This window comes from Coturnix japonica, chromosome 2 (genome assembly GCF_054131305.1).
Source record: "Coturnix japonica strain WE chromosome 2, WE-NBRP24, whole genome shotgun sequence".
In the NCBI taxonomy this organism is placed as follows: Eukaryota; Metazoa; Chordata; class Aves; order Galliformes; family Phasianidae; genus Coturnix; species Coturnix japonica.
Window position 1 is genome coordinate 135,154,708 of NC_140664.1, and position 27,941 is coordinate 135,182,648.

Sequence of the window (27,941 nt, forward strand, 5' to 3'; positions counted from 1 at the left end):
CATCATAAACTCAGCATGAAATGTGATTGCCCCCAAGGGAACTGCTGAAATACTAAAGATTTTCAAAGCCACATGCTTACAGTCACTATCAAGCTTTCAGGGAAGAAGTCAACAAGTTTAGCTCGATTTTTCCACATCTTCTGGCATTTTATAGTCTTCAGTATTGAGCCAAGAGCAGAAAAGCCAGAAAAGATCTAGTTTTTCTTTTATTTTAATTTTTAAAAAGAAAGAGAGGTTTTTCAGCTTCCCATTCCCTTTATCTAGGCTGCCAGGAGCATCAAAGTCTTCCTCAAGGCAGCCTAAAACACCAGCAACAGTCCTCCTATCATCCCAAACTTAATACCATTTATTGTCTTGATGGCAACTTAAGGATTCTGGAAAATATTACCATCTAGCATTGCTGATATGAAGTTTTACAATTCCCCCCACCCTCCCCTCAAAGAAGTTGTTTCTAAAGCACTTGAGGGAATAAACCCAAGAAGTGAGATGCTTCCCTGACCCTGTGATCTAGGTGGTAATTTGAAATCACTCCAAATACTGCAGCTATTTTGTCACCTATAAGTGTGAATGACATCCAGCTCTAAGGAACAATTCCATACAAATCAGGCAGCTCCTGATCTGGAAGTCTTGGATGAAGAGCAGAATAAAACCCCCATAATTCAGGTAGAAACTGTTAGAGAACTACTATTCCACCTGGACTGCCAGGTCTATGGGGTCAGATGGGGTCCACCCAAAGGCGCTGTGGGAGCACTGAGCACTGGTGGAGGTGATAGCCAAGCTACTTTCCATCATCAATCAACATTCCTGCTAAACTGGTAAGATCCCAGAGGACTGGAGGCTTGCCAACATGACTTCTACCTACAAGAAGGACCATAAAGAGGATACGGGGAACAACAGGCCTGTCAGCCTGTCCTTGGTGCCAGGCAAGGTTATGGAGCAGATCAGTTTGATGGAGATTACATGGCACGTGTGGGACAACAAGGGGGAATCACCCTAGCCAGCATGGGTTCACGAAAGGCAGGTTGTGCTTGACCTTGATGATTCTATGATATTGTCCTCCCTTTGTAAGACTGGCATTAGAGCAGCAGTTCTGCTTTGGAACAGGTGATTTAAGTTCCTCACAAGGGCAGCCAACAAGTAAGTTAAATCAATAGACTGGCTGATTACCAGCAAGCTATCAGCACTATGCAGATCTCCAACTCAAGTGAGAAAAGGGCAAGCGATCAGCCCTGCAAGAGGAGCTGCTAACATCACAGTCCCAACTATAAAGCTATTGGGATTGGGTAGGCTCAGCAGAGATGACTGCATACATCTCTAATTCAGAAGTTCATCCTAGGCTCATAAAAAAAGGATTAAGAAACTTTTGCAAATGCAATACAAGAAACAATTGTAGGGGCAGTGGTGGTGTTGTTTCTGTTGTTTTGAAGTTTAGGATAGTTTCAACTACTACATCTGTACCTGAGTTCCTTAATAAGTGTCTGAAGTCACATCCTTCTGTTGTCAAATGCTCATCTGAGTCATTCAGCAATTAAACACTGACAGTATCTTGTAGAATTATTTTGTATCATTTACAAAACAGGAGTTAAAAGAGACAGTCAGTCATGCAGTTAGGTGTTAATACAGACATACATGAAATAAAAAGCTATTTCTGAGCTGAATGGGTTGAAGTTAAGCATTTTCATTCAATGTTAATTCAGAAGTGGGAAGGAAAACTGAGATGAAAATAAAAGGAAACACTCATCAACTTTTAATGCTGCCTTTCAGGGTATGGAAATTGGACCACTCACCTCCACTAAGTAACTTCATCACCAGCCAAAGCTCATCTTTCACCACAAACGATGTGTAGTAAGATACAATGTTGGGGTGGTGGCACTGACTCATTGCTTGAATTTCTTTCTGCAAAGAAAAATAAAACATTAGCAGTTAGTCTCAATGATTATCGTTCCCTGAGTACAAAAATTATCTCCCTCAAAATTCAACACTACGTGAAGGTGAGAGAGGGGGAAAAAGGACACCTAACCACAAGAACTAAAACCCAGACACTTTTAATACTCAGCCTGCATTATACTAGATCTGAACCCAAAGCCATTCAAGGATACTCTATTTGTCTATCTTTCTAACTAACAGAAAACAAAAGTGGATTGAAACCCTCTTGACAAGAGCAATAAAATGATTCTAAACACCTGCTTTCAACTACAACAGAACACTCCTGAAAACTCACCAGTGTTACCTAAGCAGCTTATGCCACCAATTTCTTTCAGTGATCCATTACACAACAGATGCTTAATCAGTCAAAAAACTATCATTTGGATGAGAAATGGAAATATTTGCCTCTGGAAAAAAAAGGGTATCTCATCCCTAATGTTTCTTCTCAGCATGAAAGCAGATGGCTCAGCTCAATCAGGTTGAGGGCACAAAGGAGAGCTATATCTTTTGTGGTACAGGAAGAATAGGGAAAACAGTTTGAAATTAGGAAGTAGTTGGCTACTACAGATGGAGTACAACAGAAAATATGTTCAGATATGAAATTGCCTGAGTTTTGACCACGTTTACTCTCACATTCATTTATCGGTTAAGGATTGAGGTTTCACAAAGGGGGAACAATATGACAGAAAACACTGACCGATTTCTCATTATGTAAGTACTAATAACTAGGTCAGACAAAGCCTCATAGTTTCTTGATTGCTCACAGACAAAAAACACCCATTAAGCCAAGCCTGGCATCCTGCGCTACCTGGCTGGGCATCAGTGCTGCAGCCATGCAGGTAATCTCAGCCAAGAGCCCCAGTTTGCCTGACTGTAGCTTCTAGTGAGACCGATGCATTCCTCAGTACCTCCTCCAGCTCTCAAAGACATCACTTTGCTGATCATAGACACCACTTATCACAGCCCTGTACACAAGGGGAAGGAGAGCAGGACCACCTCACATCCATGCCCTTATTCCTTCTTCCCAAAGCACCGAAACACAAGAGGATACTCTAAGGACTCACTCATGCCTAGGCATTCCTAGGCATCCCCACAGACACTGCCAGTTCCTCTCCTACCCACACAGAAAGCTCTCCTTGTGACTAAATGCAACATAAGAGCACACAGCTCGCCCAAGGTACACAGCTGGAAGTCACAGCTACACAGAAACAGTGGTATCGATTGATCCAGTTTAGTGCTGCTTTTCAGTGTAGGTGTATTTGAAGAGTCAAATGCAGTCGGTTCCTCTTTGAGCTCCCCCAGTAGAAGCACCAACTTTCCAGGAAGTTCCAATACAAAGATTAAACAAAAATCCTAAACAGGAAGGGCAGAGGAGTCGGCCAATGAAATCAGTATAGCACACATGATGACTTAAAAACCACCCTGTGAAAATAAATACAGCCTGGAATAATATCCTCTGCTTATTCTGACTGCTCTCGCTCTCCTCCTTGATAACACATGCTTGTGTCAAGCTACTGTGCAAAATAAAGGAACTCTATTGATTTGTGCAACCTCGCCAAACTCAGCTTATTGAGCTCAGAGTTTTACATTCATTTGCTTACCCTGGAATCATATTGGACTTGCTTACAGCACTGGATAGCATCCCTTGTTAAGGAATCCATAACCTGACACAGCCTTTGTACCTGCACCTGGAATTACCATTTGATCTAAGGCTTTAAATTAATGTTAAAAGCATGCATGCAAACGTTCAACAAGCAGAAAAAGACACTCATAAATGGCATCGGAGGAAAAAACAGGTGAAAAGAAGCAAGCAGGATGTTGCTTTGCTGCTCTTTATACTGGCCAGCCCTTCCCCAAAGCCAAGATTCTTAGAAATGATCTGGAGTAGCTGGTTTTAATCTTACCTCAGTAAAACCTCTCCAAATATTTTGAGCAGGTTCCCAAGGAGATCAAGAGAGTAGTTGAAAAACATGCACAAATATTACGTATTTATAGATATTAGGGCATCCCACTGGAGTTCAGGAGACAGCAAGATAAAGCCTGGACCAAGTTTATTTAACATGCTAGCTCTGGATCAGATCTTTGCCATACAATCAATATTACACCCTCTTGCAGTGATTCTGTGACACTGTTACCATTATTTTCCAAGAACTTCCTCTCTTGCACATTACTCCCTAGGCTAGAAATAACAATTGGAATGAAAAAAAAAAGTTAAATTTGTCATAGGCTGCAGTACACAAGAAGGAAAAAGGAAAATAAATCATAGTAGGCTTGATCTAGGTGACAAAACACCATCAGCTAGTGGATGTGCAGTAGTAGATTAAGCCAGCTCTTAGACAGCATAGCAAGGCTCTGAATAATAAACTACACCCCAGCCCCCATGTGCCAGTGCTTTCACAGTGTTACCACTAAGAAACAGACACAGGATTATAGGGGCTGGAAGGGACCTCAAGATATCACTGAGTCCAACCCCCTATTAAAGCAGTTCCCAACAGCAGGGCACACAGGTAGGTGTACAGACAGGACTTGAATATCTGCAGAAAAGGAGACCCCATGACTTATCTGCTCAGGCTGTTCCAAGTGTTCTGTCACTCCAACAGTGAAGTTCTTCCTTGTGTTAGTGTAGAAATCCTTATGTTCCAGCTTCTGCCCACTGCCCTTCATTCTACTGCTGTATGCCACAAAGAGTTTGAATACATTGCTTGGAATGAGCATGACAAATCACAGTGGGCTTTGTGGTTAAAATGCTTCCTCGAATAACTGAAACCAGTTCTGTCTCGTATCCATGTCTGTTACAGCACTACAAATGCAAGGACTAGAGTGCTGTAGTTATGGAATCCCAGTCAAGAACCACTGGGGAGCTCTGCTTATAAATATACTTACAGAAGGAGGAGGGGATAGAAAGTAGCAATGCTCCTTCTGGGGGGAGAAGAACAGCTTCAATAGAAGCTATAAATTCAACTGCCTTCTGCTCAGCTATGGAGAAAAAAATACTGATAAAAACACATCTAGACACGGGCAATGGTTTGGAGATGGTTATACGCTCACCCTAGGCTAGATATTAAAAATAACTGTACTGTCAAATAGATCGGGGTTAGCTATAAAGGCCCCCATGTCTTCCATTAAGGGCTCTAATGAACGTTTTCAGTGCTTCTGCTGACAATAAAAGAAGCATTTTAAGGCTTCTGAAACACTAATAAAACTGCTCTAAAGTATAATTTAGAATAATAAAGAAACCTATTTATCTCTCCTAAGTCAGACACACTTCTGGAGATGTGCTATTCTGGAAGTATATTTGTTTTCTTCCACTGAAGTTTGAGTCAACAAAAGCAGAGACACAAAGCAGGTAAAGCTGTACACAAGCTGCTGGCTGAACCTTTTTCACTGCTATTTTCTGTTCACGTTACTACCTTCTTTTCTTAATGCTTATCTGCCCCTGAGGCACGTTTCAAAGACGCCTGCTCTCAAACACAAGGCTTGCTTTATTTAGTTGTACTTGGTCTATGTTGACATGAGCTCAACAGATGGAACACAAACAAGCTGCTTTTACATGGGTACCTGCAGGTTTAGAGGAATCCAGAAAGCTGTTGACCTGGCTACCCAACTTGAAGGCAATCGTGACACAAGTGAATAGAGTGGGGAGGAAAGTGGAAATCAAAGCAGGTCAGATGTAATCTCTTCCCTGAGTACATCAGTGCTCCAGCTTTGGATGAAGTACTTCCCTCAGCTGAGACTTCAAGGCACAAGGCAATAAATCCTTCTTCATCCTTCTGAAGCTGGATTAAGAACTGGTTCTATCAGCAGACATAACCATCAAGCTTTACTTCAAGTTAAATTCTAATGGTTTTGTTTAAAGGCTATGAAATTGAGAATATGGATCAATTCCCATTTTATATATCTGCATAAAAAACATGATGTTCTGTTACCTTAAGGATCATTATTTGAAAGAGAAGAGGAAGATGCACAGAGCTAAAAATCTGAGATTCTGATACAAATTCCCCGCCCAGATTATTCAGTTCAACTTCTTACCTCAAGGCATGGAGAGAGACTGGCACAACTAAAGGAGGATGACATCAGCCCATCCAGAGCAACAGAGGAAACTATTACACACCTAAGTTTGGAATGGATAAGGAGTCTTCATAGGGAATTTAATCTTAGGTGATGGGAAACAAACTACTGCTGTGACAAGTTGCCCAAGAAACAGCTTCAACCAGTAATTAAGATCACTGCTGCTGCTCTGATAACTCCACAATCAAGCAGTACAACAGCTTCAAACCTTCTGTACAACTGCAGTCTCGCTATACAAGAAACACACAACAGAGCATAGCAAATAACTGCAGAGGTCGTGTGTTATACATCACACTATCTGGCACTGACACTTAAGGACTTCTCTTCCCTTCGGAGCAAGTGTAAAAGTCCTGAGGACTGAAGTGGAACTACGATGGCAATTCCCATAAGATGAAAGACACGGATGAAAAGTCTGTATGTCTCCAGCAGTCTGCTCCTTTGTTCCCATCAACCTTATGGTCGAGTTAATCCACTTGTAGGAACTGCTGTCAGATCAAAGCCAGTTCAATATCCTGTCCAAGTCTTCAAAAGAAGGTGTAAAACCCTATAACAAGCAGTTACAGATTTATCTGCCCAGAGGGGAGACTGCTAACTAAGCCCAGGCAGTTAACAGTTGGCTGATGCTTTAAACCAGGGGAGTTCATAATCCTTTTTATAAATCCTATCTAATTTAACCTTCTCTACTATAGGTTGATTTATTTAATCTCGTGCAATGTTTGATCTCCATATTACTGGCAGCAAGCTCCCCAGGCCAATTCCATGAAATTCAAAAGGACATATATTTCTATTGTACTTCTATTTGTTATCCTCAGCTTCCTTACCCTCTGACCACAGGAGGAGAAGACATACTTTGTTGTATGTCTTCTTGTTGTACTCTCACTTCTCTCCTTTTATGTACAAAATCTGTCACATCCATCTCTGGCCATATCTCCAAAACTTGTCCTCTACTGAATAACTCTGGGAGCTGCAGAGGCAGCAATGCTCTCAGCTGAGAAAGATCTATCTTAAACAGCTCTGCAGAGAAGAACCTGGGGGTCCCGGTGGACAACAGGTTGGTTACAACCTGTGTGCCCTTGTAGCCAAGAAGGCCAATGGAATCGTGGGGTACATTACAAACAACATGGCCAACAAGTCAGGGGAGATGATCTTCCCCCTCCAAAGACAACTGAAGGGGGGATCTGATAAATGTTAATAAATATCTAAAGGGATGTGTGAGGCAAAGAGATGAGGCCAGGCTCTTCTCAGCAGTGCATAGCAATAAGACAAGGAGTAATGACCTAAAACTTGAACATAGGAAGGTCCATACTAACATGCAGAAGAACTTCTTTATACTAATGGCCATGGAGCACTGGAACAGGTTGCCCAGAAAGGCTGTGGAGTCTCCTTCTATGGAGATATTCAAGACCTGTCTGAACATCTTCCTATACAACCTATCACAGAGTATCTGCTTTAGCAGGAGGGTTGGACTCTATTTCTTAAGGTCCCATCTGAAGACCTCAATGGTCTCAACCTGGTTTGCTCAGTGCAACAAAAATCGCTCCTTCTTAAAATTGCTCCTTCCTATACACTGTAGCAGAAAGAAATCAATCCCCTGCGGTAACCTAGAATGTCATGCAGCGTTTGTGAAGCGTGCAGGTTATCCCTGACTGCCCACGCAGCTTATGTGGAAATATCAGGATCAAAATCAATACCTTTAATGAGTCAAGTCCTACTATTAGACCAGCTTAATCACTCCAGGCAAGGCACCTCCACCAACCCAGGAGGTGCTCCTATATTTCCTTGTCTCCAGACACCTCTGAAGCACCATAGAATTACAAAAAAAATGTATTTTAGGTCAGATTTTCCTCTTTCTACACCACCGTCTGATGGCTGGGCACTGTTGTAACATGAGAGCATTGATTTACTGCCTGAGGGACAGAACAAAGTTCTCCATAAGCTGAATATTGTGCTCGGATACCTCAGTGCAATAGATGGATAATGGATCTAATAAAAGTCCAACTTCATGCTTTTAGCAGCACTGGGGGAGAAGAGAAAGCAAGGAGGGAGCATAGCACTAGTATGGACTTACCATATTGCTCCCTGCACTTGCTTCTTAGAACTGTACCCAACAAGAGCTTCCATTTATGGACTTCAGAGAAAAAATATAATCCTGTAATAACAAGTAGTTGCTCAGAGGAAGGTAATTAAACAGATCGAGGAAACTGCCACAGAGGGAGATCACAGGACTGAAAACCTTAAAAATATTTACTCTGGAGAAGAAGCAAATATGGAGACGAGATTAAGAAGGATAGAAGAACAGGGAGATCAGGGGCTTCAATCTGTTTGACTCTTACACTGAGAAACACCACCCAGTAAGATGAAATTCAAAACAAAGCCCTACAAAACACACTTACCTTGGTGAGCCCTGCCCCTCATCTCCCTCCTACCTACCACGCTGTCACTATTTCAAGTCATCGCAGTTGCATTTTTGATAAAATTTAAAAAATAATCAAGAGATCAATTTAAATCTGGATAAATAAGAGCTCAGCTCTTACATGTCAGAACAAGAACTTGTTTAGCAAAAGATTATACCAAAATTATCCAGAGCTCAAATCCCACATTCTCCTCTGAGGTATCAGGCACTAAGCACTTACTTGTGTTTCTCAAATCAGGTTTCTAGGAGGGCTACAGGCCTTGGCAGCACAACTGAAGACATGGCACAGAGGCTTATTTCAAAGATCTGATTAACAATTTGTCTTCTGAGGTATGTGGAATAAAAAAGAATCCGAGTATCAGGGTGAAAAAGGAGGACCTGACCTTCTGAAGGAGCTGTTAGAATAAAATCACGCTGAAGCACACAAAATAAACGTTACATCTGAGGACAGATCAACTGGTTTTGCTTGGAGGGCTATTTACCATCGGGTTGTCTTCATTTTCACACATCTTACTATTAAAGAGGTTATTTTTACAGGCGATGCCCAAGTTTGTCTGTTGGAGCCACATAACACATGTGCTGACTACAAGGATCACAGAATCATCAAGGTTGGAAAAGACCTAAAAGATCATCCAGTCCAACCATCACCAATACAGTCCAACCATCGCCAATACAGTCCAACCATCGCCAATACAGTCCAACCATCACCAATAAAGTCCAACCATCGCCAATACAGTTCAACCATCACCAATAGAAGCTACTACACAAGTCATGAAGAGTCTGACAGCAGGTAGAGATAGACCTGCCTTCATCCCAGGCATTAACAAACACCATGTTGAGATGTAAATGTCTGACTTAACAACAGACCTACAAAGAAACCTGCAGAAGGACCCACACTCCATTGGCTAACAAAATTGGAAACTGAGACCTGACAAGAGCCTTTCATTGCAGTGCTACCATAACAAGTCAAGTCATTGTGAGCAACAGGTCAACGAGAGATTTAAAATACGTAATTAGACATACTTATCTAAAATTACATGCCAACTCTCTGCAGCGTATCTTTCTGAACCTAACCCTTTTAGCTGGAACTGGCAATTACTCAAACACTAACAATCTCAATTAGTAGATTGCAACAATTCTGTTTGGCACACTACTGAGGCACAGAAGCAGGCATAAGCCACATAAAAGACTTGGAAAGAGTACCAAGGGACAGTACTCAAGACAGAAAAACTGACTGTGAAAAGGGAAGCGATCTGCAACCCCTGTGCTGACAAGAGCTGTAATAGAGCTTGAATGCAGGTCATCTTAAAAGAGAATCCTACACGCAGCCCTTCACAGGCACATTAAAATATGACAGCTTGAATGGAGCCTTTCCTCTTTACAAGAGCATATTTGTAGATACCTATGATGATAAAAGCAGCATTAGTCACTGTATGGAAACTGGGACTGTAGGTCATATAACTTGCTGAGAATCATACGTGTGTAACCAGCCAGGACACCTGCATTCAGTCCCTGTTCTGCTTTCCCATTGTGATCCCCAAAATCAGCACCTGTGTTAACACCACAGGAGCTGTCAGGATGCAAATGGAAAGAGAAGAAGGATTAAGAAATTCCTGGAGAGTTGTTTTAAAAGGAAAAGTGGTACAGAATCTTCTCCCTGCCTCTCCTCAGATCCTGCTGATCATTATTTACTATGGAAAGCTTTATCCAAGAGACCTTTCAGAGCTTCAATACCGACACCATGTTCATAGGAATGCCTCCCGCTGTCTGCCTTAAAACCAGGGACTTTCTACAGTCTACTTCCTATCCTGAGCTGAGGATCAGAGTGTTTCCATAGAGCAGCCTATAATACAATACAATTGAATACAATTGAAATACAATTCGCCAGACCGTTTTGGTTGCATACCAGGAGTTCATCCATGCTCGTCTGACACTTCTCAAGATTGATCCGTTTAATTGCCACCTTCTCCTTCTTTGGAACACAGAAGGCTGCCTGCACCACAGCTGTCGCTCCGCTCCCTGTGGGTGGGAGAAAGAGATGGTTAATATCATCCTACTGGACTCCTGCAGGAAGGAAGGGAGGTCAGACAATAATGTGACAAGTGTCCGAGACAGCAGAGCCAAGTGATAACCCAGGGAAGCCCACCCATAGGCACTTGGACTCCATGCAACTCAACAGCTCAGCTACAGCATCAAAGAACTGAGCTAACCCAGCACAAACAAGGGGGTCTTCACAAGGAACCAGTACCCAACTATATGGGGGGGGGGGGGGGGGAATGTTCCAATTTACTTATAACGGAGGACCGATTCTTTTAAAACTAAAGCCACTGAGGTCATGCTTTTAACCTGATGTGTTCACCCAGAGTGTTGAAACAAGCCATACCCTTTGCTACCAGCACTAATGACATTTCTCAAATAGTTTTATGTACTAATTCTCTCTCCAGCTCCCCTCTTGTTTTATGCAGCAGCACGAGGCAGGCTTCATTCAAGCCTGTTCAGCTCTGGTTTTCAGCTAGTGGCACAATACTTTGGTATTTGGGTTGAAAACCTCAACCAAAGAACATTTAAATCTAAAACAGGCAGAAATCGCTGCCGTTTGAAGCTGTTCAAACTGGTAAAAAGCAGGCATATAGAAGTTTGGGATTTAAACTGCTCAGTACTATCGTATCCTTTGTTATCAAAAGGACCATGCAACAGCGAGATTCAAATCACCAAAGTGATTTTAGACCCCAGAAAGAGCTGCGATATTTGTGTCTAAGCAATAGGACACCTTGTTGCTTTGCTTTCAACTCCAATCTTCATTTATCACATTTGCACACTGCACTGGAATCAGTTCCAGAACAAGAAAAGCAGTGGGATAAATGAGAAAGAGCTCAGGAATTTCCTATTGCCAATATTCTATAAAAATGCTATAAAACAGAAAACAACCACAGACCACAGTGGCTCTGACTGGTAGGCAGTGCACAGAGGACTCCAAGATGAAAGCAGCAGCCACAGCTCTGACATCAGCACCCTCTGGGAGCTCTGGGTGGCACAGACCAACCCCCTCCATCCCTAATCTGCTCCTGTCGGTTTTCTGCTGCTTTGAGGGGGGGAAAGAAGTGAAAACATAAGCTGGATATTGTGTAATTGCATCTCAGTATCATACCATGCACCTCAGAAGACTGTCCTGTAATACAAACCTTCTCAGCTTCATCAGATTTCCACTGTAAACTTGGCCCTAGAGCTACCCATACAGTCATCACCAATGCAGCAGCATCTGACTCGAAGCCCTTCTGGATCTCACCCACAGCTCCACAATGAGGCACACCAGCATTTCTGTGCTGCTCAAACCCTGCCTGCCCAGCAAAGATGCTACTTACAATCCAGACGTGACACCACTACAGGAGATCCAATCGCTGCTATAGATGAAATCTTTCATGAGAGGAGACTTGAAGTCCAGGGCTTCATAGAAATAGCTATACAAAGAGTGGCTCTGTGTTCTCATTTCTTTATTTTTGAAGATGTTACTACTAGAAACAATGAATGCAGAATAATTAGAAACAGGACCACGCTACAGCTCTTTCCTCTCATCCAGGCCTGCTAGAACTTCAGGGCAAACACTGCTTCTCACTAAGTGCTTGGACAAGGCCCAGCCTCTGAGGACTCATCCCCTATGGGCGTATGGCATTATCTGAACAGTAATGAAATCCAAACCTAAATCCTTCTGGGCACATGGCAGGGAACCGTCTCAACTCGAGGCTCCTCCCCATCAATTCCCCGCTGCTCCAGCTTCTCTTGGTTCGATAACCACCTGCTCTCCCCGCTCATTCGTCATTTCTTTCAGCTCGGCTGTAGCACTTAATTATAGAGAAACAATGCAATCTCAAAAGCGTATCAAGCAAGGATTAAACCAAGCTGCAGCTCAATGTGCCACAAGTAAGCTGCTCTTTGGTAGCTGCAGCAGCGTGTCGCGCTCCTGGGACTGAACAAAGAGAGGTTTCCATGCTTCTTTTAGAGCACAGACAACATAGCAACGCAGCCACTTCAGGACTCACCGCCACACAAAGTTTAGGAGCAGGTGACAAATACAGGGGGGGAAAAGTGGGAGAAGTGACCCTCCCCGCTGCTGAAAATGAACCTGGATGGTAAAGAGCATCAGGGTAGTGTGCACTGGGGTGGCCCAGCTCTGACAAAACAACTCTCCTTGCTGCCATCAGAGCCAAATGCTGGGCCCCAGGTTAATGTTTCCATGCTCAGGTCATGCTGCCCTCCCCGAGGCACTATGACCAAGGTCAGTGCCAAGGCTCTTCCCTTTGCTACCCCCAAGATGGGCTTTCGGAGAAAAACTTGCTTCCTAGTTAATCTCTTCCAGCGTGACGGCTTAGAGAAACAATGAGAACTGGGCACAGCCAAATGCTCGCTGCTCTGTTCCTGAAAAGCAGGAGGTCATTCTGGTTATGACTGCAGGAAAAAAAAGGAGAGAAAGGAATGAGACCTTGAGTGGGTGTTAGGGCCTGTTTAATAGCCCCCTGCTTTCACCTCCATAGGATCTCAGCTTCAGTTCCAGCCCTTCAGATAACAGCTGCCAAATTCTTCTCTAAGAGGGTCACAACCTGCTTTAGGAAACGCTGCTTAAAGACAGACCCTTTCAAAGCTTTGCTGCTTTCATGTTTTTATATGGTTCTTTCTGAACTAAATCCAACTTCTGAAACAATCAGAACAACCCAAACCTCCCAAGGAGCTCCATCAACGAGGCTGATCTCCCTGGGTAACCTCCTTTGGACCAATGCTCCCCAGGTGACTGCCCTCAGCATCCAGAGCTCCCACCCCAACCTGTATGGGGCCATGCAAGCCCACCTCCACCTTCCAATGCAGGTTGGACATTATTTCTTCTGCAGTCACTTATATGACAACCTTTCATTTGCTTTTACAAGAAAACATATGTAGTAACTCACACCTTAGAGACCTCTGTCAAACCTGATGGAAACCAGTGATTTCAAAGCAATTTTAAGGAGGAACAAGAGTGACTTTGCACACAGCTGTTTGCACACGCTTTGTTTCCAAAGGTAACTGAACTAAAATGTCATCTTTGCAGCCTCATAAGGACATCGTGGCTCTTCCAGGAAGACTGGTATGAATTGCACTGATGCTTCCTCCCAGAGGAGTGAAATTAAAGCCAGAGATGCTTTTGGCAAAGACAGCGGCTTAAGCAATGGGAACACTCGTGCCAAATGATCACAAGACAAACATCAAATCCTGGCCGTTGAGCAGTATTTCCCCCCACCATGTGCGAGAGGGATTTCAATCAGCCACACAGAGCGCTCACTCAACAGCGTTATCCAATCCATCCCACTGTTACAAACTGGATGCCACACTCCAGGAGATGGGAAATCTTCCCTTTAAGGTAAACTCAGCTGCTTACACAGCTGCCTCAACCAGCAGGAGGTATCTTCCTCGGAGCATCAATATTCAGTCTTAACGTGGTATCAATTCCTTCCCATAGAGGAAACATTCTTCCAGGGTCATAGGAGTGATAGTTACATTTATCAGCAGAAAATTCCCTTTTCTCCCCTTCATTCAGCCTCCCAACACTTGAACACACAAACAGTACTCAACATACTGGAAAGCTATGGGAAGGGATTGTTGAGTTGTTTGATTTGGAAGGGATCTTTATAGGTCATCTAGTCCAACTTCCCTACAATGAATAGGGACATCTACAACTAGAACAAGTTGTTCAGACTCCCCTTCAGCCCAACCTTGGATGGGGAATCCACCATCTCTCCAGGCAAGCAGCCCCTGGAGGTCTCCAATTTACAGCTCTGCTGGAAACAGAACTGGACTTCAGGTTAAACCAGGTTCCTCAGCAGCAAATTCAGCCTGGTTCAGAACATCTCCAACAATAGACACTACACGGTCTCTGGCTGTTTCCATCTCTGACAACCCATACCAAAGCTTTTTGTCCTTCTACCTAATCAGACTTCACAGCTTTGCATCTTGTACATTCACTGGGCACCTCAATAATACTTTCCTTTGCAGCTTCCCACTACACAGTGAAAGCCAATAACATTACTCCTTATCTTCTCATTTAAGGCTCTGCCACAAGCCTTGTTCCCAAGCCTCCTGGTACACAAGATCAGGCTCAGCCCAACACCTCTGCATAACCCTGCCCTCCCCTTTTGCCATTCCCTGGCACACGTACAAGCTCTCTATTTATAAGCAAGAGCTGGAATCCATCCTCCGCCAGCTGGAGTGTGGTGCCAGCAAGCTGCTCGTGACACAGGCACTGTTTTAATTGTGCCCCCACGTTTTCCTCTCATGAGCAATGCACACAGAACTCTTTGCTACAATTGAGCTCAGAACCAACAGCTTTTAGGCTCAAGGTATCCCTACCTTATCACAAGGCAATCACCACTCCTTGTGTCTCCAAGTTCCCAGAATGACTCTGGTATGATCAACATGAGCCTACGCTCCTCTTTCCATTTGCAAAGGCACATAAGCAATGCAACCATGTATACTCTGAAAAGCACTTCCAGAATAGAAGCCTGGTGAAACCACAGTGAAGTCTCAAGGTCTGACATCAGCGCTCCTCACTCCAAATCAGACAGGATGCCCAAAGCTGGGGACATTATAATGCTATGTAACACTAAGACATAAGATTCACATCTGCCAGCACAGGCCCAGGAACAACAACCACATTTTGGGATGTTTCAGCTCTTTCACAGCCTCGCGCCAAATCACTGTAGGAGCTCTGCTCTGTGGTTACTTGTTCCAAGGACAATACAGCAATAAAACAAGAAGCTGCAAGACTGGGAATGAGATTTCTTAAGCATCCTTCAAGAACACAGGGCAGATACAGATCGCATGAAACACCAGACTGCAAATTCAGACTGATCGTACATGTCAGATGCAAACTGATCATGCATTTTTGGGTCCATGTACAAAGCTCTGCCTGTGGTTTTCCCACCTTACTTGAAGTTATTAGTCCTCTCTTCAAGAACGACACTCTTCTAAAATGATGGCAATAAAGCCTGCTTCCAAATTTGCTGTCAGCTTGATACGGGGTGGGAATACTCCTTAATCCCCAGTCAGGACTTTACAAGAGTCCACTGGATGTCCAAGATCTTCCTGACACAAACCCGTGAGAAGCAATGTTGCACAAATGAACCTTGAAAGGGGCCACAGTTCTTCAAGCCACTTCCCCATTAGGCATCAAATCCCTACTAGAAAAAAGATGGATGATCTAATTCACATTGACAGTGATAAATAGCACTAATAAAACCAAAGGCAGTGCACAATGGGACACAGATATATTCTAGCACTGCCACTTATATTTCCCTCTCCATCAGCTGAAGGACAGCACCATCACAGCACTCAATGGCAATCCCCTATTTAAAATCCTGATGGAGGCAACAAAAAAGGCAAACAAAAAAAGGAAAGAAATAGTTAATGCACTGAAAGGAGGAAATTAATTATTATAACAAAGAAGCATAAGTCTGTTTCTGGTTTGGTGGGTGTTTTTTTAATTTAATTTGCTGAAGTTGTGAGGATGCCAATATTAATGTGTGTAGTGGGAGAACAAACAGCAGCCTTCACTGATTGCATGCATCCCAGCACAGCTACCTTCAATATTTCTCATGAAAGAGCTTTAAAATGAGGTCAAGAAGTCCTTCTTATGAAAAGCGATTCCATAAGTTCGCGTTTCCATGTGGTCAAAAAGTCACAGCTCCCTCCCCTTCAGCTGTGGCATAACTCACATCACTGAGCACAGCACAGTTGTTCCTTTTCTGGTCTCGTTTTGAGCACAGCCAACTGCTGCAAATATTTAGCCAGGTTCAAGTCAAAGGTGACTGCACAGACATTAAGGCACAGGGCGTGTGCTGGGCAACACAAATTGAGAGCAGGTGATAACTGGGAGGCAGTGCGTGTGGGTACAGAATTAAGGCTTAAGTACAAATAATTCTACTTTGCACCAGCGTGTCTCACAATTACATTCTAGACATTTTAATGAACAAAAAAATGGCAAAAGGAACGGGACAAAGCAGAGTTATTACTTGTAAGAAATGGTTTGTTGCATTTAAATTGCATCTCCCATTTAAGGCACATCTCTTGTGTAATGACCTCTGGTCAATTTAGCCAGAGTTCAGGTAGTTTGCAATGCCGTGCAAGCTGCAAGGCCACTTATTTCAAACAATACTCACACAAGGGATTTCTCTTTAAAATTCATATGAGATGTCCTCCAAAAGAACCTTCCCTTAATCACTTCATGTTGGTACCTGCAGCTTCCAGATGACCACTGATAGTCCAATGCCAGTCCAGCACATCCAAAGGACTTCGGAAAATGAGAAGCAGATTTCACAAGCTCAGCTATAAGAAACACAACCAAAATATCTGAACTGCATGTGAACTTGCTGACAGTGAGTAATTCACCATCGCGAGCTCCTGCTGTTGACAGTACCACTGGAAAACAAGCACTGTGTTCCGAGCTTTCTGTCCATGTAAGACAATGTCTTTCTGAAGACAACCAATGCTCTGTGTACCATGGAGGGTAATGGTAAGCAGTGAAGATCAGGTTGTGTTGCCAGCATTGTTTAAGCACGCTTCTCCTCCACTGATCCATCGATACAGGAACACCCAGCACTGCAGCATCAGACGTTGTCCAGCAGCTTAATGCAGTTCTCAAACTCAAAAGGAAGAATACAAACCTATATCCAATTGCTTGCACTTGGCTAACATTCAGGTTGGAAATCCTTACCAAACTAAGGCAAGGCATACAGGCCTAGGAAGACAGCTGGCCTGTCAACACAACACAGCCCAGGACTGGGATGGAGGATGAGGCACAGGATGGCCATGACAGCAAGGTGTCGGACAAAAGCATCCCTGAGTCGCTTTGCTATTTGATTTCACTGCTCAGTTACCTGCACTCCCAACCTCCCACAGCCCCTACAACACCCAAATCACTCTGCATTCACACCAGCACTCATCCCCACCATATCTTTAAGCAAGGAGACTTTAACCTCAAGTCCACCTCCAGAAATGGACAGAAACACTCCCAACACAATGAGGGGTTGTAGGGCTGAGACCCTACCAGCAAACACCAGGAGCCCAGGTAACTTGGGGAGCTGCCCTCTGGGACCCCCTTCCCTATAGCAGCAACTACAGTGAGCTCCCAGGGCCAGTTAGTTACACAAGTCCTGCACGCCCTGCCACATTTACTTAAGATGCTATTAGCATGCCTAAATTAGATCTTCACTTTGAAACAAATTATATTTATTTGATTTTGCGCCAACAACTCTGGCTAATTTAAAGGCCACTGCAGCTATGCGGTGTTAATTCAACACGATGGAAAGCAGGCTCAAACATCTCATTTCCAAACACAGCAATATTACTGGTGAAGGTTGATCCTTCCCTTTTAATCACTGTCAGTTGTCTTTATGGTATATGCAGCAATGTAAATATCATGCTGGCTGTCATCAGGTATTAGCACAGTTCCTAGCACAGCACTGGTACAGTAGCCAAGCCAGCATTTTCCTTTCTTCCCTCTCAACCTTTATCTCTGAACTCTGTCTCAACTCTAATTGTCAACTGCAGAGGATATTTTATTTGGCCAGGATTCCGCTAAACAGAACAATCTGTCTGCATACAGTGCAGATGTTTGATAGTACAGTGGCTATTTTAGGTAAATAAGCTTTTAAGTATCTGATATGTCCTCTCTTGAAGGCTATTATCCTTTTTTTTCAGGGAATCTGATCTAATAAGTCTTCTCTGCTTCTATTATTGCGTTCAGCACACAAGATTAGCCCTGCTGGTTAGAAATTACATTATTAAACCAACAGTAATGAGAATCTCAGGACCTGGACAAACACGTATGCTCAAGCTGCTCATCCATCAGCCTCTCAGCTGTTCAAACAACGATTTCCATCGATGACTTGTTCAACAGGAAAGCAGTTCATGCTCAAGACGCTTTTCTCAGAGAAGTAAAGTTTGCTGCAAGGTATTTCTTAGCTGCTAATACCAAGGTTGTTTTTCTTAAGACAGCACTTGGCACCTTCTGTGATGGTCTTTAGTAAAGGGATGGAACTCGCGGCCTTGCTGCACTAACTCCCAAGGTCAGAGGCAGAAAGATTCATAAAGCAGCAGCCTAGGAGGCAAAGTTCCCACAGGTGAGAACAGAAAACACAGCATGTTTCCAATAGATTCATTTTCCACTGGGAGATTTCAAGGAATCCCAAATCAGAAGATGTTTGGAGCTGAGGAACCTGAGGTTTGGAGACAACACACTGTGGCTCTCCCATGCTTTTACTGGCAGTGTCCTTGCTGGTACAGCCTGACCGTAAATAAAACAGCACAGGGAAAACACCGAGCTATAAGCAGCCTGCTATAAAAGACCAGGCTTTGTTCCTTCCCACTGTCATAGGCAATCCATTCAGCAGCTGTTTCATACAGCACCAACAGGGTCACACGGAGATTGGAGTGTTTAATAGGACGTGTGCCCATAATTCCCCCCATGCACCATTTCAAAAACAAGCATTCATTAATTTGCTATAGGGATTATGCGATTTGGCATCTGCAATAGCAGGGAACTGGACTCCGTGACCCGGGGAGTCCTTTCTAGTTCTGTCTCAGCAAAATAAATGACAGGAGCTTTCTATTTTGGTTTGAAAATTTGACAGAATGAAATCCATCCCTGGGGATCTCACAGGAAAGGTGTTTACTCTGCCATGAGAAGCATCACCTCCAATTGATGAGTTTTCAGTCACTAAGATAACCCAGAATGGTGCTGCCTGCCTGGAGCTGGAGGCCACCTGAAATCACAGAATCACAGAAGTTGGAAGGCACCTCAAGGATCATGTAATTCCAACCCCCCTGTCTAGCAGGGCCACCAAACATCCACATTTACTAGATCAGGTTGCCCAGGGCCCTGTCCAACCTGGTCCTGAACACCTCCAAGGACGGGGCATCCACAATGAAATGAAGAATTGAAACTGCCCTTCTTACCTCAACAGGTCTCAGCTGTCAGTACCGCCAGCTCATTTTCTTCAGGTAAAGACTACAAGTGTTCTATAAGTCCAATGGACTCTATATTAGCTTTGACCTAAGCTTAGACAGAAGCCTGCCACCCCAACGTGCCAGCACAGCAAATGCAGCCCCATGTGCTCGCTCACCTCCCACCAGAAGACTCAGGATAGGAGTAAACTCTTTGAAAGGGCTGACAATAGCAGGACACGGGGAAATGGTTTTAAGTTAAAAGAGGGAAGATTTAGGTTGGATGTTGAGGGGGGAAGTTCTTCACTAGGAGAGTGGTTAGGCCCTGGAACAGGCTGCCCAGGGAGGTTGTGGATGCCCCGTCCTTGGAGGTGTTCAAGACCAGGTTGGACGGGGCCCTGGGCAACCTGATCTAGTGCATGTGTATGTTTGGTGGCCCTGCTGGGCAGGGGGGCTGGAACTACATGATCCTTGAGGTCCCTTCCAACCCAGGTCATTCTGTGATTCTGTGATGCACCCAAGGTCAGAATTTCACTCCAGTTTTAATTCCAGTTCTGTGGATGGATGGAAAGGAAATGAACATAGCATCCTCCTCCCACACAGCTTTATTAATAGCAAGGTGCTAGCAGGAAAAAAGAAGAGAGTTTGTGCTCAAATCACCACTCGTGGCTACAAGGCGGTACAAATGCTGGCAAAATCCAAAGAGAATTTACTACAGTAAGAGATGATCAGTGAAGTATTTCAACCTGCACTTCTTTTTACAGCTGTTCGGGCCTTTTCTCTCCTGCATGAATTTGCATCGGCTCATTTCCTGCCTGAAGCCAACATTCATTTGGGAGAACCCTATAAAAATCAGTTAAGCACAAATAAGTTTCAGAAGAGAAATAATTTCCCCCCCCCCTTCTCTCCTCCCCATCCAACCAACACAGCAGCTCCTGAGACAAAATGGATGGGCTAGAAAATTAAGTTTGGCAAGAGACTAAAACCTCATTCACAAGAGCTCTCCTGTACTATAGAAAAGAAATGCATTTTAATTCGACTGAGTTATAAGATATTCAGCGTGTTGCTTCACAAGCGAGCAGTGCACGCTGCATAAAACTTTAATGGATGCACAGAGGGAAGTTTCAGCTAATTTGATGATCTGGTGAAAAAGTGAATCAGTGCTCTGGATTTACTCTGCATTTCATTCACAGATGGGATTTGTGAAGCCTGGCTGAAGGCAGCCATCCCTGCAGGCTTCTGGGTATGCAGCATTGAAGAGGTCTAGGATATCTTTGCAAAGCAAATTAAAGGAGACTCTGGTTTGGTAGAGGACGATAACCAAACTTTATTTCCAGTCTGGAATTTCTCTCACTTGCAAAATAGAACCAATAAAAAACCCCACCAAACTGTGTTAAAGGGTTGTTAAAGGTTGAAAGGGACCTCTGGAAGTCCCCCAAGCCTCTGATATAGCAGTTCCCTACAACAGATTGCAAAGGAAGGTATCCGGGCAGGTTTGAAATGGCTCCAGAGGAGACTCCATAGTCTCACTGGACAGCCTGTTTCTGGGCTCTGCCACCCCCATAGCAAACAATTTCAGAAGTTCAGAAGGAACTTCCAGTTTGTGCCTGTTACCCCTCATCCTGTCACTGGGCACCACCAAGAAGAGCCAGGCCTCATTCTCTTTATTCTTACCCTTTAGATACTCATAAGCAATGAAAAGATCCCCCACAGCTTTTTCTTCCCCAGTCTCTCACACAGCCTTTCCTCATAAGGGAGATGCTTAAGGCCTTCATCATTTCTGTGGCCCTATGTTGCACCCCGTCCAGCACTTCACAGCATCAGCAAACTTACTGAGGGTACATTCCATCCCTTCATCCATGTCAGTGATGAAAATGCAGAAGATGCCTCATACCAGGGGTGATGAGATCCTGGTAATGAGCCTGGAGCACTCAGCAGCCAGAGATCCAACCCTATTGCCTACAAGAACACATTGATGACTGCTAGACAGAGACACAGAACTGGATTCCTCCAAAACATCATGGCTGAGCTCCCTTAGGTGAAGCCATGGGAACCTGTTGCAGCTCTGAGAGCAGAGTTCCTTGGCTCAGCGCTTCAGCTGTTTGATTCCAAAGGGAACGAGCACACAGTAATAGGATAAACTCACCTGGAAAGTTTCAGGATCCTGATATCTCTGAGTTTTCTAACACCAAATTCCAGTCCTGCACATCTGTCCTTGTACACCCACAAAGCTCTCAAGTCAGTCTCTACCCATTAAGTTTAACCACTCCCAGTTTACAAGCACCCCATCAGCACGTCCACAGCTAAACGTATTGCCACTACAGAGATTTACAATGGGTATCATGCATCTTAAGGGAAATCCTTCAAGGAAATCTGACCAAAATTTGCTGCTACAGTTAGCAAGAAGAACCAGCGTTACTGCCCATCACTTTCAATAACTCCAAGTTTAATTACAAGATTGCATCTCAATGGACAAGCTGCTGATGCTCGATAATAAAATAGATACTGCCAAGCTTAAACAGACCCACATTTGGAGAGAGTTGATTCTCGCCAATGTTTCAACAGTTGCAGAAGCAATGAGCCTCTAGGGCGTGCATTTGTCAGCCAGCATATGCAGCTCTCAGGTGTGCTCAGGAGCTCAGCACATGCAAGTTTCCCAGCACTAGCCAAGATATCCGAGTTAAACTGATGCCATTTTAATGGCTTTTTTGAAAAATCTAAGTGTTAACCATTAGTTGGTCCAGGATTGTTGCAGCACTAGAAGCAACAGCCACAGAGAAAGCAGAAAAAGTGTGAGCTATTTCCTTCTATGTTTTCTTCTTCTTAGCATCCCACAATAGCTGAAAGCAGCAGGATCTGCCTCTGCCCTCCCCTCAGATCAGCAGGACTGGCTGCCTCAATAATAATGCTGTGCTCTTCCCAGCCAGCCTCTTTCACTACAGCTTGTGCTTGTCTTTTGTGCCCTCAATCTGCTTCCCTGTGTGTTTCATCCCTCTTCCTACCAGAGAACAAACAACAGAAACACCAAACAAAAGACACACACACACAACTAAACGCCGCTTGTTTTTGCTTCCCAATTGAATGACTCAATTTAGCCCCATTTCTGGAAGCGATGGCAAAGCTCATAAAGGAAAGAGACACGTCAAGAACCCAAAGGAAAGGGAGTGTGGATGTAGAGCTGCCTAGTTGTGGAGTCACACAGGAATAACCATAAGATACCTGAGAAACTGTGGTATCATCCATGTTGGTGTCCAAACAACAAGGAGGCCTTCAAGGAGGAAAAAGCTGATGAAGAGCAACACACACATATATATATATATATATATATGGGAATATGCTGTAGGTTGTGCTCAGAGGGAGGAATGGGAACCAATGAGGAAATGCTAAAACAAAACATATGGCACCAAGACTGAAGTCTAAACGCTCCATTTAGTTCTCAAGCAGTTGTATTTTATAGAGTGTAACGTTTTTTTCTTCAATGGGTGTAAAACAGGCACGAAAAACCGGCTGCAAGTAAATAGGGTTCGTGAGTGGAAATCAACACTGCCTTAAAATAGAGAGGTACAAAGTTATCACCGGACAAGCAGCTCCCTTTGCACTCCGAGCATCCCACGCAGAGGCAGCAATCACACCTGATGAGCTCTTCTTTCAGCAGCTGTGAACATTCAGGATAGGAGAAGGCAAAAGATGAGTGACCAGAGATCATTCAGGTCAAGAGAACCAGGCAGGCAAAAGATGGGTGACCTGAGATATTCCAATCAGATTTAGGGAAGCAGAAATCTTTAGTTCTTATGACGTAACTACATAGCTGTCAAAGAAGGCTGTTCCCACATAGACATACATTTGCTCAAATGTATGGGTGGGAAAACCCTTGGCTAGAAGTGCAAATATCAAATACCAAAAGATCACTGTGATGCTCACAGACAAAATCACAGAATCACAGAATGACCCGGGTTGGAAGGGACCTCAAGGATCATGTAGTTCCAACCCCCCTGCCTGGCAGGGCCACCAAACATACACATTTACTAGATCAGGTTGCCCAGGGCCCCGTCCAACCTGGCCTTGAACACCTCCAAGGACGGGGCATCCACAACCTCCCTGGGCAGCCTGTTCCAGGGCCTAACCACTCTCCTAGTGAAGAACTTCCCCCTAACATCCAACCTAAATCTTCCCTCTTTTAACTTAAAACCATTTCCCCGTGTCCTGCTATTGTCAGCCCTTTTGAAGAGTTTAGTCCCCTCCTAGGAATAAGTTCCCTTCAGGTATTGAAAGGCTGCAATGAGGTCACCCCACAACCTTCTCTTCTCCAGGCTGAACAAGCCCAACTCCCTCAGCCTGTCCTCATAGGGGAGGTGCTCCAGCCCCCTGATCATCTTTGTGGCTCGCTAAAACCCAACGCTAAAGCTACACAAACCACAGTCATTAAAAAACCTAATCATTGAGTAAATCTCCATTTCAATTTTCAATTTCAGCTTGATTTCTGAGGGGAAAAGAAACTCCCACCACATCTGTTCGCCCGGCCTGTGCTGTCCTCGTAGCTGCGAAGGAATCTGTCGGGGGGAAAAGGGCACAGGAACAGAGCAAGGGAGAATTCCCACTGCTCATTTATCTTCTGTTTCTGGCACAGGCTGCTCACGGTGAAGGGGATGCTCCTAAATCAAACAGCCCCAGCCAGCACAGCTCTTATCGGCTCCCGAAGAAGTAGCAAAAAAGCAAATGACCCAATTCCATTCAACTTCACTATCGCTACCAGCTCTTCCAACAGGAACAGAGAGATGCGATGGAACCTGTGTGTGCAGTATCCGAGCAGCAGGAGCTCTCATTTTTTATAGGCTTCACGCAGAGGGCTGCTGTGATTTGTATGCAGTTGGCATCTGGAAGACCACCTTCTCATCCACCAGGAAGGCTGCATTTGCTTTATTTAAGATAAAAATCCAGGCATCTCTCAAGCAAACGTTATTGTTGCTCTGTGTGCACGCTGTACAGAAATGCTCTGCAATTTGTCTTCTCTTCCCCCTCTCATTCCATATTATCCTTTATGGAAAGGAAAGCTGGGCTCTGATCCTGAGCGAGGTTCCTTCAGCCAACGGAATGTAAGTTATTTAAGCCTAAGGGAAGCTAGTCAGCACTTACTAACACTAACCAAGTGTAATAAACGCAGCCATTAATCCATACCTTTATATTGGCATGAGTCACCTCCACTGCTGACTAATCTTTTTTATTAGCCAGAATTAGGAGGGCAGTTTTACAGAAGTTCTCTTTGCTGTTGGAAAATGTTCTCTCTCAGTTCCTGCACTGAAGGAGTACAGAGCCCTGCATGGTAAATGAAAGCCACACGTTACTGTTTTAAGGCAAAAACAGCACAGGAATAAGACTACACATGGATTTCCCTTTTAAATCCTTTCAAAGCACTAGTGTAAGATTCACCGGTTTCCATACCAGGTTCTCTTTGTTCCCTGCCAAAAGACCTTTACAGCTCCATAGAAGTAAAGAGAACTCAACGCCCCCCCCCAGCCAGAGGCCCACAGGGGACCCAAAGGGGACGGCAAAGCAGCCCAGCTCAGTTAACACAGTGACATTTTGTCCCACAAATCACACACGTGCTAGGAAACTTGCGTCACATCTCCATCCCGGCCTCTGGCAGACACACCAATGTTTGAAGTGAGTAAGGAGGGGGGGGGGGAGGAGGGATGGTAAAGTTAAAAGGAGAAACCATATGTTTGCAATATACACGTTTCAGTGTACGCTCCATCCCACTCCGGAATGCCAACACGATCTTTCAATGAGCAGATGGACATCCAGAAACTCAGCTCACAGGGAAAGACACTGAAGGAGCTAAATGCTTCCTTCCCTATTCCTGCCTGAATTCAGTGACTACCACACAGCTCTATCCTCCTCCTGATATGTTCAGGCTGTAGGATGTGAGTCTCCAGCAGCAGAGCAATACATTCACATCCCCCTTTGTTCCCATCTATAGCTACAGAGGCACCATCCTCCTGATCCCATAGTTGGGCACTGCAACCTGAATCCTCACTCTGTGCCATCCCTTTGCAGGCACCCACCCCATTCCATTCCTCACAGGGCATTATTCTTTCTCCCCGTACCTTCATCTTTCACTCCTTCAAGTGGATGAGCATCATCCTCTCCCCGGGGTGCATTTTCCAAAGGAGGTTTAAGGGGCTGATCTGCCAGATTACATCTTCTTTTATAGGAAGCTTGCCTCCTTTCTAAAGTGCTGCTGTTCTCATTGCACGAACAGAAAGGACAAAGCACGATCCCACAGAGCAACAGGGATTTCCAGAAGGATTTCCCCCCCTCCACTCCCCCCCCATTTAGCTTTAGTTCCTTCCTACTTTTAAACAATGCCAAGAATTTAATCTCTCAAAACAACATTTTCCCAAACTCTCCCACCCTTGTTAACTGAAAGTAAGTCTCCCTCATAGGCAGGGATGGAAGAGCAGGGATGGAAGACCTGGGCACGACAGCGCTACATCACCTATAAGCTCAAAATAAAACCACTCTGCAAAGATCACACTAAAAATTAACCTCCTTCCTAAAAGCCTTTGGGGCAGGAGCCTGCCCTGCCAGCTTTATTTCCTGCCTTAGGAGAGAGACAGGAGAAGCACTGACCTTATAGTCACCTGCAGCACCACCTCATATATGTCACACGTTCACCCTCAAGCCATGTACCCTAACATAACAGACGAGACAGCCAATGCATCAGTCCAGCAGGAGGCCTCAGGTAACAGCACAGTTTGTAGCTGAAGAGCGTTGGATAACACACAATCATTTAATGGAAAGCAAAGGGCTGGGGACTGAAGCCGAGAGGATGAATGAAAATTCACAACGGCAGCAAAACGTCGGGATCAAAGGCTCAATGGTAGAACTGAGAAAATCCCTCCTAACAGCTCGAAAAATCCCTCAACCCCTAAACAGGGCGAAGTAACACACAGCTGGGAGTGCCACATAGGGAGGAACTGTCCCCTAAAATGAATGAGGCTGTTCCAGAGTGAGAGATCTCAGGCTGGTTGTGAGGACACCTTCACACCCACCACATCCCATTTGGGGTGGTGATAGAGAGGTAAAGGAGCCTCAGGTAGCTCTACAGTCCCACTGTGCCACTGCTCCCTCACCAGGGCATGGGGATGGCCAAACACACACACACACGGGGCAGAAGGGAGGCAGAGTTGGCTGCAATTAACAAACCCCACCCATTATCCTACACTTAGGGAGGGAGCAGCCACACACCCCCCAATGCTTTTTTCATTTGGAGAGATCCAGATCCCCACACACCCCCTAATAGAGACACAGGACACATACAACTGCTCAGCCTGGGATGGGGGCACAGCTTGTCCCCACACACACACAGCACAGGGGCAGCCCTCAGAAGCGGAGCAACCCCATAAGCACAGAATGGGGCAGCCCTCAGGAGTGGAACCCTCCCATAAGCACAGAATGGGGCTGTGGGGGGGGGTAGCTCCTCTCACAAGGCAAATCCTCGCACCCAAACCCCCTCCCACCTCTCCCTGAGGGGGGCGGCCCCTCATATCCCCGCTCACCGATAACCTCCTGCAGCTCATAGTCATCCTTATTGATGGACCAAGGCAACGCGCTGGGCTCCTCAGCCATGGTGGCCGTGCCGTGTCCGCGGCCCGCCCGCCCTTAAAGCGGGGGGTGTGGGGGAGGCCCCACAAGGATCAGCCAAGCTCTGCTCTGCTCCGTGCGGCCCGGCCGCTCCCGATCCAACCCCGAACCAAGGGCTGCCCCACAGCGGATCCTTCAGCCCCGCCGGCTCCTCCCGCCGCCACCCGCCGCTACCGCCGGCCAAACTTTGCCTGCTCCCTCCACCTGCCCATGCCCAGAGCGTGATGACGTCACCACGCACGCACGCACGCACGCACGCCCTCAGCCGCCTTGTGGGGTGCCGTCCGGCGCCATCTTGAGAGCGGCATTTCTCCCTGAGGTTACTGAGAGAATGTGGCTTTTTTTTTCTCGCACACCGTCGCTATTTGGAAATAGAGAGTTATAGCGGGGTGCTGAAATTGAGACGTAGAGGAAGGCTCGGTATAGAAGAAAAAGGAAAGGGCGGGGATGCCACACACAAGATGGCGACCGCCAGCGCCTTCCCCTCCTTCAAGAGAGAGGAGGGCGGGGTTAGTCGCTTGAAACTCACTTCGAGCAGTGATTGGTCAGCGGCCGCCAAACCCGCAGCTCCTATTGGTGGATGGGCTGTCAATCATCTCATGTCCTGCTGCAGGGTCCCTGCGCCCGTGGGGCCTGCGGGTGGCGGGAAGGGAGGGCGGGAGCTGTTGGGTTCTCCTCAGGGTGGGGATGGGGAGGGACACGGCGGCTGTGCCATAAGGGGCCTTTTATGTGGGGGGTGTCACAGCAAGGACGGATTTTGGTCACCTGCTCTGTGCTATTTTCACACAGAATCACAGAATGACCCGGGTTGGAAGGGACCTCAAGGATCATGTAGTTCCAACCCCCCTGCCTGGCAGGGCCACCAAACATACACATGTACTAGATCAGGTTGCCCAGGAGACCCCATAGGGACCCCATAGACCCC

The 27,941-nt window shown here is 45.2% G+C and overlaps 1 protein-coding gene across 1 annotated transcript in view; it reads right to left on the reverse strand.

The window, feature by feature from the left end:
* Positions 1-27,237, reverse strand: part of OXSR1 (oxidative stress responsive kinase 1) — a 73,137-nt gene extending 45,900 nt beyond the window's left edge. The window contains exons 1-3 of the mRNA XM_015852904.3: positions 26,932-27,237; positions 10,314-10,426; positions 1,788-1,896 (exon numbers count right to left, since the gene is read on the reverse strand). Of these exons, the coding sequence (XP_015708390.1) occupies positions 1,788-1,896; positions 10,314-10,426; positions 26,932-27,001 (292 nt within the window). The 5' untranslated portion in view covers positions 27,002-27,237. The remainder of the gene's footprint in view (positions 1-1,787; positions 1,897-10,313; positions 10,427-26,931) is intronic.
* Positions 27,238-27,941: the final 704 nt, after the last annotated feature.